Source organism: Egretta garzetta, unplaced genomic scaffold, assembly GCF_000687185.1.
Source record: "Egretta garzetta isolate BGI_Z169 unplaced genomic scaffold, ASM68718v1 scaffold117, whole genome shotgun sequence".
Taxonomy (NCBI): Eukaryota; Metazoa; Chordata; class Aves; order Pelecaniformes; family Ardeidae; genus Egretta; species Egretta garzetta.
In genome coordinates, this window is record NW_009260479.1 from 3,763,576 (window position 1) to 3,775,464 (window position 11,889).

The window sequence follows — 11,889 nt, forward strand, 5'->3', positions numbered from 1 at the left end:
AAAGAGGCAAAATTCAAGTTGCACTGCTGGGTCGAAGCCAAGTCCTCTCTCCCTATGCACACACTTCAGGCAGCTAATTAGGTATCTGAATAAACTTGACCTTTCCTTGGATCATCGGGTATGTACAACACGAAACGTCTTTGAAAGATACTTTTAGTAACTGTCATAGCTTCATCATTAAATCAGTTTTAAAACGCTATGCCATTAGAAATAAAAATGCGTATTTCTTGCTTTAATGCATTCCATGCATTCCCCTTTTCCATCTTCAAGGTTTTAGTTTCAACACAAGGGAATGAACTCCTAATTTCTAGCCAGTCCTTTCTTGACCCTAAAGATCACTGGGGTGTACAACTTAAATTACCTTTCTGCAAGCCAGAAATACCAGGACTGGCAGGTTTTAAGCACTTCAAGATGTGGATCTTTCCAACTGCAGTCACCAGCACCCGCTCTCCATCCGCTACATAGACACTGCCTCAACTGCACTTGCAGCACAGTTGAATTTAACGGAAAAAGCCGATGAACTCCACTCCATGCAACACGACATGGGACAAAGCTGCTGTTAAGCTTTACCAGGGGTTTGCGGCCATCAATTCCTCTTTTTTCCATTTCTATCCAACTGGCTGAAGTCAACACCAGCCACATTAAGTTACATGCTACTACTGACCACCTGGTAAAGCAGCGTGCCATCAAACAAGCCAGAGTGCATAGGTACAAATTGGGATTTTAAACAACATTTCTATTAGAAAACAGGATAAGCTCTTCTCTTCCTTTCACTACAAATCTCACTTATGTCTTTTGACCACCTGATCTGCACCAATAACAGAGAAGGCTTTAACAGCACAAAACCCTTACCAAGATGAAAGACCTCAGTCTTTCAACAAATCACTGCTGTTTCACTGAAATGCAGCAGAATGCCTTCCCCAAGGATCTTCCTTTATAAGGATCTTTATGAGGACTGGACCCATATCATTGACTGTTGCCAACACTGTGGCCAACTTAACTCATTGTTGCTTACAACCACCAGCAAGCAGAGGGCTAAGTCTCTGAAAATGTCAGTGAAATTTTCCTGGCATCATTTTAAAAAGGCAAGGCTAGGAGCTTGACCCTGAGCATATCATAATGCAAAGTAAACAGTCGGAACTGCAGCCAAAATGATGAGAAATGGACCCTCTTGACAGTTCTACTGAAATGTGTACGGAACAGGGCCTCGAGGATCTTCTCGAAATTGCAAGAACAATAGCATGAGATGTGTTTCTCCCTTCCTTGATGTAGGATGACAGACGGCAGGTACCTGAAAAAATCCTGAACAAGGTAGTAATGGTAATATCCCCTCTCTTGGTAACATTACCAAGCAAATAGTGTGATATATATCCATCAACTATAGCGAAGAAATTTCAGCCTCACTCTGACAAAAGGTCCACAGAGCTATTTGCCAACCCATAGCAAAACCTGAAGATATTATTGATTTGTTCCAACAGCTACAGGTAGGCTACTTTTGCAACATATTAAACATATATATCTCAATCTAACTGCATAATAATCCCTAGAAGATCTTGGCAACAAAAGGCAGCTTCAGGCTGCAGCTCTATACCTGCCTATGAAGTAGTAAGTCAATGTAACAAACTCTTCCTGCTCCCACTGATGGTCCAAAGTCTGATGAACCCAATGTCAACAAGTACCAGCAATGCACGTGGCAGCCAAAACCTGACTTCCGTGGAATGAATGCTGCTGTTGGCCATCAACATCAGTGCACGGCACAATTCACTTGCCACGACCTGCACTGCTGAAAGTCCCCAAGCTGCACGAAGCGTCAGGAGCTGTGGTACCAACCCTGACAACACTAACATCTCTTCACACAACACGGAGAAGGTAGCCTTTCGGGATATTGACAAAGATTAGCGTTGACTCTCTCGTCCACCAGTGGAGCAGGACATGGCCAACTCCATCACACGTCTGTCAGCACATGCTTGACCACTTTAACTCTCCTGTGCTAGCACAAGGCTGCTGTGGATCTATCCATAACCACTGCCAACACAAGAAACAGTATCCCTGAACTGTACCTTCCTCTACAAAAACTGTCTTCCCCATCAGATTCAGATCAACTTTTAAGTTATTGTCTCTCCTCTGATTTAATTCTAGATCTTCTCTGAATTAACTTTACAGGCATCTTCCACGTTCCTTCTGCTTAACATGATGAAGTCCCTCCTTCATCAGGGTTAAAGAAAGCCGCAATCTGTTAAATGCTATCTTCATACCCTAGCACTTTATACAGATGGAGTTAGTCACTAACCCCTCCCCACTAACTCCGACTGCAAGCCTTCTTCATTTACACACCTACCTGATCCAACGTAATGCAGTAGACTCTGAATACAGAGGACAAGCTGTTAACAGTAAGGAAGGGTCGAAGTAATAATATACCAAAATCACAGCATGACAGACGTGGGTAAGATACCAGGAAAAAAAAAGACTCCAGGTTAAGGATAACACCATGCAGAGTACCGGAAGAATCAACAGAGCCCCCAACCTTGGGAAATTTTAAGGGAATTTAAGCCAAAGATCCATCAGATATGACATGACATAGTTGCTTTTGCCATAGGGCAGGCAAGATAGAATAGGTAATCCTTGTTTGCTATAGCATACTATAGAGTTCTTGCCTGTCGTAACAGCCAGCTGGCTTTCTCACCTTCCTAACCAGCGTGTATCCATCTGTTGGCTCACAAGGTACTTCAAATTAAGAGTTTTCAGGTAGGAATCACACTTTTCCATTCTGTTTTTATACTACTGAGTACAAAAAGGTCACAATATAGAACTCTAATCTTTGCAAGGAAGAACAAAAAAACCCCACACACCAAATAGCAACCTCTTGAAAACAGCCCAGGGAGATAACCGAGGAAGACATTTGCAACCTGACATTGAACTACTTTTCCATTTAGGCTGTCTTTCACAAGTGAAGTGCCTTCCAGCCCGGCCAGCTCCAGCACCTGAGGAGGCACTTGCCAAGAGAAGCTGGATTCTTCGCTTTCCAGCACTCCGCTAGCACAACCATGCGACCTGGACAAGGAGTTGAGTATCAAGCTACAGTTTAAGGCAACCTAACTTCAGGCTGACCTTCAAGAGACAGAGGAGCGTGCTGTATCTGTCTGCTGTACAAGTCTTTGCGTATCAACACAAAATTCTCAAAGTGCAATAGCAATTGTTACTCTGCTATTATTCAGCTAATTCCTAAGTTGATCCAGCTAATCATAAATTCAAGTCTGTTTTAAACTGTATCTAAGAAATTAGGTACGTCACATCTACTTGGTAGAAATGGATAAAATGTGAACTATGACAGGCAAATACGTCAAGGGCCAAGATTTACCAGAGGTACAGCAAAGCCTTTCAGAAGCTGCTTACTTGCTTAGCCTGGCTATTTGGGAAATAACCTGTATCTTCGTTTTTGGTTTCCACTCTTCCACGCTGTAAGAGCTGGAGAGGCGTGGCCCAACTTTCCCCACAATAACCTGCCCTTAAAATTTGGGTCCATACACCCCTTCACACGCCTTCCCTTTTTCTCCTTACCAACCTCCACCTTTAAAGCCTTTCAACCTTTGGGATGTACAGCCCATGCCCACATAAGCAGCTGGATGCCAAAATAACGAGATGTTTATCTTCAGAAAAAAAGAAATGTATATCCTATAGTCTCACCATTAGCTAGACATGGTCTATGAGATAACGGCTTTTTAAGACCACAATCTTTTTGCCTGGAAGTGCAAAGAGAGAAAGCATCATCTTATTTTTCTTTACTACCACTAACTTACATGTGCTCATAGTGGTTGGTTGTGATAAATGCACAACCCAACCCTAGGCTCAGGAACGCCATCTGAGCCCCTAAACTAGCAGCAATTTCAGCAAAGTACTCATTGAAACAGTTCCAGCAGTTTCACTTTACCTCTGTCTTACCACCACACCTCGGGATAAAAGATATTTTGCAGTTGAGGAAGGACAAGCAGAAAAAATGGTTTCAGTGCCACAAGACTCCTTGATACTGTGTATAAAAACATGATTTTGAAACATTCAGACCTCTCATTCTTCCTAGCTTTACTGCTCAGAAAAACTTGAATTACCTTACATTTAAACCATTTTTAAACCTAAGTTTAGGAACCACAGAAGGTTTATCAAGAATTTTGACAACCTTTTTCCCCAACCATGAAAAAAGTTGAAATAGCACAACTAACACCTTTCTTTAGAATTTATTCACCAGTGTCAAAGCATACAGATGAAGCAGAACTTCTATTAGAAACAGACACTTCCAAAAAAGCAACGCGGAAAATGTACTGCAGCAAACTAAGAGACATGGTGCTTGTTTATGTGCATGTTTCAAAGGAGAAACTTCCAGTTCTGATTCAAAAATGGTAATTTTGAAACGGATTTTAGAACACCAAAAATTTCTTATTAATGGAGGACCAAGCCTTAAAGCAAAATACACTTTACTGCATTAATGTCAAGGGCTTGATTGTTTTGACAGTTTGTAGGACAGATTTAATGGGAGTCTTCCTACATATTATGCATCCCAGCTCTTTTGCATATAGCAAGAGTACCTTTCAAGGAGGTCATACATATTGAATGAAGTTTTGGCAATACAATCTGACAAGTTGTTGAAGCCAGACAGATGTATCCCACTAACTCAGGAGACAATGTTGTCAAGAGACACTTTCATATCATAATTTCATATTAAACTTGCACATGTTCACACCCACACACTGAAGACCACTTAATGTATTCCCTCTTTTTTCCAACATTCATTTAACTCAGTACTCCACAGAATACAAATAACTAGCTAAGATTTGTCATGCATGCTGTTCTGGTTGCTGTAATCTGAAATACCTAAGAATACTGATCACCATTCCAGAAGTATTACCTCTTCATTCTTTAAGACTTCAGGGTTATATTAAAAAAAAAAAAAAAAAAAAAAAAAAAAAAAAAAAAAAAAAAAAAGAGTGCTGAAAGGAAACTTCACTGATTAAAGCATAACCTAAGAGGGAATCGTGATTTCTTGAGTTCATATCCATTTAATACAGAAGCACCGCAACTTTTCTGAATAAGTCTTCTGAGTGTCACACATTAGGGTCTTCTGTTCCTCAAAATGCCTTCAGAAATCATTCTTTTAGTCTTATGCCTCAAAAGATTAATTTTGGCTATTATCCACAAACTCTCATGGATTTCATCCAAATTAAACTACTATAGATTTCCTTCCCATGTTCTAGTCATAAGTTCTCTAATTCACTTAAGGAGTCCCATAAGAAATTCCAAGTAGTCTTCCCTTTTGCAGGAGCCCCCAAGGTTCACAAGCTACTCTGCTTGTCCTGACTTCATCTCGATTGGCACACCAGGCTTGATAATCCAAAATACGCACTTCAGGAACTACCTTTTTCAACATTGACTCATCCCGTACCCTCCATACAACCATACTTAAAATTTGTACATACAGTGATGAAACTGCATATGGTAAACTGAGGAAGAACCTGTGCATCTAAACAGATGAAGTAGTTGTGAATCATTTCTATGCTGCAACAGCGTCGATAAATACTTACAAGTAAAGGAGTCGTCAACCAGGCTGACGAGTCAACTGGTATTTGCAGACAACTTCTATTTTCTATCATACCTTAGCAAACACTGAAGATTATTCTGAAAAGCAATGGAGCCTTTAAATTTGTTTCCACTGGTTTTCAAGGTAGGGAGGCAACTGGCGATTCTGAACACCTTGCACATTATAGTCTGGATTTTTGGTTTTGCTACACTGCAGCACCTCTACTACCAAGCATTTCCAGAAAATTCCAGCAAATCATGTCGCTTGAAGCATCATCTGAATTTGAAGACTTCAAAACGAGGTTTAGATTTACCCCAGGGCAAACATCTTACTTTTCCTCAATTCTGCATGGAAGGATTAGATTTGACTACAAAGTTCAAACAAGAATCTTTAAAAACTTGGTTTCTTCATGGTTCCCCAAAGCACAGTTCACCACCTTAACAAGGCTATCTTTGTCTGTCAAGAGAACTACTCAGGTTCAAAAGGCCCGCTGCTGAAGTTTAAGAAAACGCATTCATGCTTATCTGGAGTGGTGGAAGAAAATACTTACAGATGTGGTTTCATGAAGTAAATGCAGGCTGACTGAAGTAAACCCTGCACGGCCACAGGAGCCTCCTCTACCCTCCCCTAAACAGCCCACGGTCCCAACCCTGTTCCCTGTGTCAGGGTTGTACTTGCAGAGCTGACCCACTGAACAGTATGAAAACTTTTCCATCTGGTTGCTTTGCTTTTGAAAGAAATAAATTCCCCAAGCTGGAGACCAGGCTTCCAGCACGTCAGTGCCAGCACCTGGGTGGGCACAAGAAGGTGCGACTTCCAGCCACAGCGCAGGATTAGCTTGACTTGTGCCACCCCACGTAGTGCATCTGCATCTGCCTTCATTACATGGCAATTAAAAAAGAAAAGTGGCAGAGGCATCTCTTGAGAAAAGCTGCACCTGAAAGGCTGTTTCAGCACTCTGTTCAAATACTGCCTCAGTTTACTTCTTGTTACAAGTTCAGCACAAGCATCTTTTCCCCCAAAAAACAATTCCACTGTACTTCTTATTTTTCAAGAAAAAAATATAATCTTAACAGCCCACATTTGTGTGGTTTTGGTAAATTTAAAATCTTAAATCCTGTTAAGAGGTCTGCTAGGCAACATATAACATTGATTTTCTCCGCATTATTCCCTTTTTCCCCCATCCCACATCCCGTCATTTGCAGGATAGCTGCATCCCATCAGCATGCAAGAACTGTATAGGAAAGCAGATGTCCAGACCAAGATTGGAAGAGAAAAATTTTAAGTAACAACCACCCCCTAAACTCAGGAAGCACATTTTAGTTTCTCACAGTACCCAATTCACAACAAATTTGCCATTCACTTCAAATACAGGCCTTGGAAAACAAAAGAAAGCCTCTCAAGTCCTTAAGGAGACAGATTCCTGACCGACAAGGGCAGCTTCGTGTATTTACATACCGTGCTTCACGTCTGCAGCTTGCGATTTCGGATAATTTGGGTCGACACCAAGCAATTTTGACTCATGCAGGATTTGCAGAGCTCGAGTGTGTTATGAACATCCCACAGAGAAGCTGTTTCGATTTTGGATTGAATCCACAATTAAGTCGTTGGGTTTTTAAAATATGCCCTTGAATGTCACCTTCAGGAGAGCGACAGGAAGTTAATCATCAGTAGTTCATCACGTTTTAGCCTGCTCTTGCAATCCCAGACGCGTGGTTATGCTAAGTTTCCGCAGCAGTGGGTACCGCAGAGGTGGCTGGTTTATTCCGAACCTACACTTAAGGCAGTGTAGTATATCTAAATGAAGAGCTTCGACTTTATATAGCTTATAAATTACAGGATCTACGTTTCATTTGGTTTCTCCCGTCGACGTTAACTCTTAAGTTGAGTAATCAAATACCAAAACGCTCAAATACACAAGCAAAACCTGCAAGCGTTGCCATTAAGAGAGACCAGAGTAGGCAATTTAAGAGTTAATCCTGGAACGGTGTCCTCAAATAACCCTACTGTGGCTTGATATTACAGCTGAACATGCTGCCTCTAGTGCTCCCAGCTACTGCTATCAAATGCGCCGAAGCAACTTTCGCTGCTGAAGAGCGCAGTCAGTCACACCGAAATGCAATTAAAGCTGGCATTTCCAGCCTCATTTCAGTCCCCTGGTAGCTGCAACCTTTCCTTTTCACAGCACTGCTGCACCCCGGCAGAGCGAATGCAGTCCCAACTGCATATATAATAATAAATATAATAATCTTGGCGCTTATTAGGGACTTGGCAAATTTTTAACCTTAGGTATCAGCTGGCTCCTGAACCAAAAATAATTTTCCTGTTAAAATCTCAGGATTTCCAATGTTGCCGACACAACCGATTCTGTAAACCAAATTACAGCACACGACGGCAGTAATTTCTCCATTCCTTCTCCCTTGACATTTACACGGGCAATTTATTGCCTGCTAAAATTACCACTTCCCTCTGTCCAATATCAAAGGGATACCTCCTCAGGGTGGTATACTACTGTGCGAACAGATGCCATCTTTCAGAAGCAAAAAGCAAAGCCTCAACTCCATTTTACAGCACGAACCTCCTAATATCCAACTAACTCATGTTTTCAAAACTGCTAACAATGTTTTGTCCTAACAATTATTCTTCTATTTACAGTTATGTATTACAGGCTGCACTTTTCTGCATTTCTCGCTTTCAGGCAAGGGGGAGGGGAGGGGGGAGAACTGATTTGGTTTTGGTGGTTTGTTTTTTTTTTTTTTTTTTTTTTGGCGTAATACAACCACCTGGAAGCCTTTCCACATAAATCTAACCTTGGCAGATAATTTTGCGCCATCATAGGTTTTTTTGCTACCCGCATGCTGCAGTCACAGACCACGACTACTTCTGCCTGCAGCATATGGACTGCTCTCCACCTACATAAAAAAGCTGATTTATTTAGCTGGGAAAGAAAACAGGTAAGTTACGACTAACTTAACTGGATTTCCCCCTCATAGCTATAAAACTGACCAGGAGAGCATTTTTCAGATCACCAGTCCAAATGTGTAAAATTCAGAAACAGAACTCCAGTTTCTGCAGGTATATCTGTAACACCAGCAGCATGAGTTACGTTAACAGCAAAAACCAAATCAGGCTGAGATAGTGACCTGCGACTGACGCAGCCGATCCAAACGATGCCTCCCTGCTTTTCCTAAATCTATCACTTTGATATAATAAAGAGAATCCCAGTAACAAGCCACTTTACAAGATTATCTAAGAAACCTCTTCTTTCATACAGGCATTTGTGGTCTGAAGTTACATCTCTCTTCTACTAACAAAAAAGAACCCAACTGAGCACAAAGCATTTTGGACAACTACGCTGGGTTTTAGAGTGGCTGTTACTCTGAAGAGGTTCAGAAAATCTTAGTCTTGCTTGATTTATTTCCATGCAAATCTGTTATTTCCAATTATATTTGGGATGTATTAAATTATGACCAAAATCCAAGTATGAAGATTCTTTTCAGTGCAGGCAGTAACTTTTTAAAATCTTATGCTTCATCATGCACAGGACAGATTTATTTCTTTTTTTTTTTCCAGAATCAAATCTCAAGTAGCTGGGTCCACTCTGGTCACTTATCAAACAACAGGAATCAAAGTCAAGTTGCCAAACTATCAGATTTCAGGATGAAACCCATCTGATTTCTACTCAGAACCTCACCGAAACAAGCAGAGTTACATAATGGAATTTAACTTTCTTAGACCGATTTAAGCGTGAGCAAAACCCAAAGGAGACATTCTTGCGTGATTTTGTCTAGCCGACATGCCACAACTCGTATGCTATATCCACCCGTAATTGGCCTTCCTCACCAAAAAACAAGTCCCAAAGTTCCTGGCAAATACTCTGCATCTCGGAAAGTATGTCTGCCCGGGAATTCACGAGGCTTCCACTGGGATCTCTCCCATCAGCAAAGAACACTGGTTTCACATACGAAAGAAAGGGTTGATGGTGGTGTTGAAAGATAGAGGGAGTGTGTTCAAACAAGCAGACTCCTGAATTTTCTATTCCAAGAACTATTATATCAGAATGCCACTCCCAACCTCTACTCTATCTGACAACAGCACCAGGATCAGAATAAAGTTTAATGTAAATAAAAGAACCATGAAGCCAGTACGACATTCCAACGCGGTTTCACAAATCCCCATGGAGGACATGCCTGCCCATCGTTACACACGCTCATAACCTGAAAGTTCCCCAAAATTCTTGAATCATCAACTGTAGGGAACAGCTCACCTTTTGAAATACGTCACCAAAACCTGGTTATTTCAACGCGTAACTGAGATGCAGGAAAGAAAGTTTGCTGTTTTCCAATTAGCTTCATCTCAAACACCATACAAAACACATGGAGAGCACGCAACTTCACAGAACAGGTCACCTAAGCTAACCCATAAAACTGTAAACATTTTACAACTTACCAGAGTTAGCCTCCCTCATTCCAGGGTCAAGATTAATGCTAATGGTAAAGCAACGCAGCTCCCTAATTATAAAAGGAAATTTGGAAAACATTTCCTTCCAGTCCTTCAGATTTTGAAATTATTCCCCACCTTAGCAAACACTAGCTCAGCCAAATGTTGCATTTCTCCCAGAAGTGCTCTTCGTTTTCTACCGCCCAAAAGCTTGTCCTAAGAAGAGATTAAGTCCTTTCTTAGCCCCGGGTTCAAGTAATATTCTTGCCATCATAACACGAAGCAAGACTTACTCAAAAGCTTCTCTGAAGCCAAAATAAGTCGTTACCCTCCTAGACGTTAGGAGGCACGCTTGGGTAAGCAGAGGACCCAACCTAAATTTCACAGTTTAACTTTGTTTTTCTAACGGCTTTACAAGATGGAAGTAAGACCCCAATGACCCGCTTCTACTGCTTCAACTTTTACTAAGTATTTGCCTAGAAATTTAACGCTCCCGTATTTAAGAGTAGTAACTTTGCAGTTTTAACAGGCAAATTTTTTACCTAAGATGTAACACAGAATTGTCAAGGACAAAGAAAACTACGGTAAACCAGATTCCCCCACCCCCCCTTAATTCTCTGTTCATACAACTTATAGCTGTCCTAATAGAACTGATCTCGTCCCATCAAGCCTAGTACCGCACTAGTCTCAAGAAGCTTTAGTTGAAGAAGTTGAGCAGCAGGTCTTAACAGACGTTAGGTAACTCTATGCCCGTCCTTTCCATAAGCTATTCCTCCAAACATCACCGACCAGACTAACAATACTATATTCTTTCTTCTGGTTTTCCTCAACTGCGTATATACCCTACTATCATCTGATTTTTTGCCTGCTGCTTGTCGTTGTCAACAGCTGAAAGACCAAAGCTCAACAGTACACCCAGTCCCCATCGCAGACTTCTAAAGGACGGAATTTCAAGCATTCCTCCTGCCCACTTACACTGCCCATTGCTTGTTTTCACCAGGGCTCAAAGAAAAAAAAAAAAGAGAGAAAAGAAAACATAACACAAAAGACAGACAATGAAACAGTCTGCAACAAGTGATGTCAAACGTACTACGCAAACTGATCCATCTACTACTCACAGTGCCTTTTAAGGACTAGACAAATTCATCCTCCTTTCTGCAGCACCCCGTCTCAAAGTCAGGCTGCAGTTACATACAGAATCTAAGAAACAGCTCTGCTTATTTAGCCTTTTTTTCTGATCTTTAAAAAAGCTTTTTTTTTTTTAAGGGCTCTTTCTGCTGAGTGCGTAACAGAAGGCAGATTACCGATTTAGCCACCACTTTAATGCAAACCCCCCTCTCAGAGCAGCATAGTAACTCTCCGTAGCATCTGCTTTTTCTTTTTTTCCAAACCGCACATTATCTTCAACATTGATCTACGCTTTTAAGTTTGATCGATTAGGATAGCTGTGCCTTGGCTTACTCCTCCCCTCTGCTTTCAGAACCCGAACCCTGAAACATCTCAAACTGTCTCCCATCAAAGGCGGTGAACTTAGGAGGAGACAGGATTACAGGTGCGGGCAGTTACGGAATAAAAACCCCAGCGGCTGCCAGGGACTCGTGCTGGGGGCTTCCAGGAGGTTCCTCCAGGTCGGCTGTACCGGCAGGACCCGCACGATCCCGGCTGGGGACACCGCGGAGTCACTACAGCCCTTCACGGGTACAACCGGCTCGCCGGTCGGCATCGCTGCGCGGCTGATGCAAAAAAGTGCAGGGGGGGGGGGGGAAACCAGAAATCGGGTGGGGAGCGTAAAGCAAGCCCGAAAGGGGCAACACGTCAACCCGGTTTCCCCTCCGCGTTTCAAAATCGGGCTGCGCATCCGATATAGGCGGCCCCTGGAGGGA

The 11,889-nt window shown here is 41.9% G+C and overlaps 1 protein-coding gene across 1 annotated transcript in view; it reads right to left on the bottom strand.

Moving 5' to 3' along the window:
* The window catches only part of RHEB (Ras homolog, mTORC1 binding), a 41,361-nt gene extending 29,632 nt beyond the window's left edge, over positions 1–11,729 (bottom strand). The window contains exon 1 of the mRNA XM_009644104.2: positions 11,573–11,729. Coding sequence (XP_009642399.1) covers positions 11,573–11,729 — 157 coding nt within the window. The remainder of the gene's footprint in view (positions 1–11,572) is intronic.
* Positions 11,730–11,889: the final 160 nt, after the last annotated feature.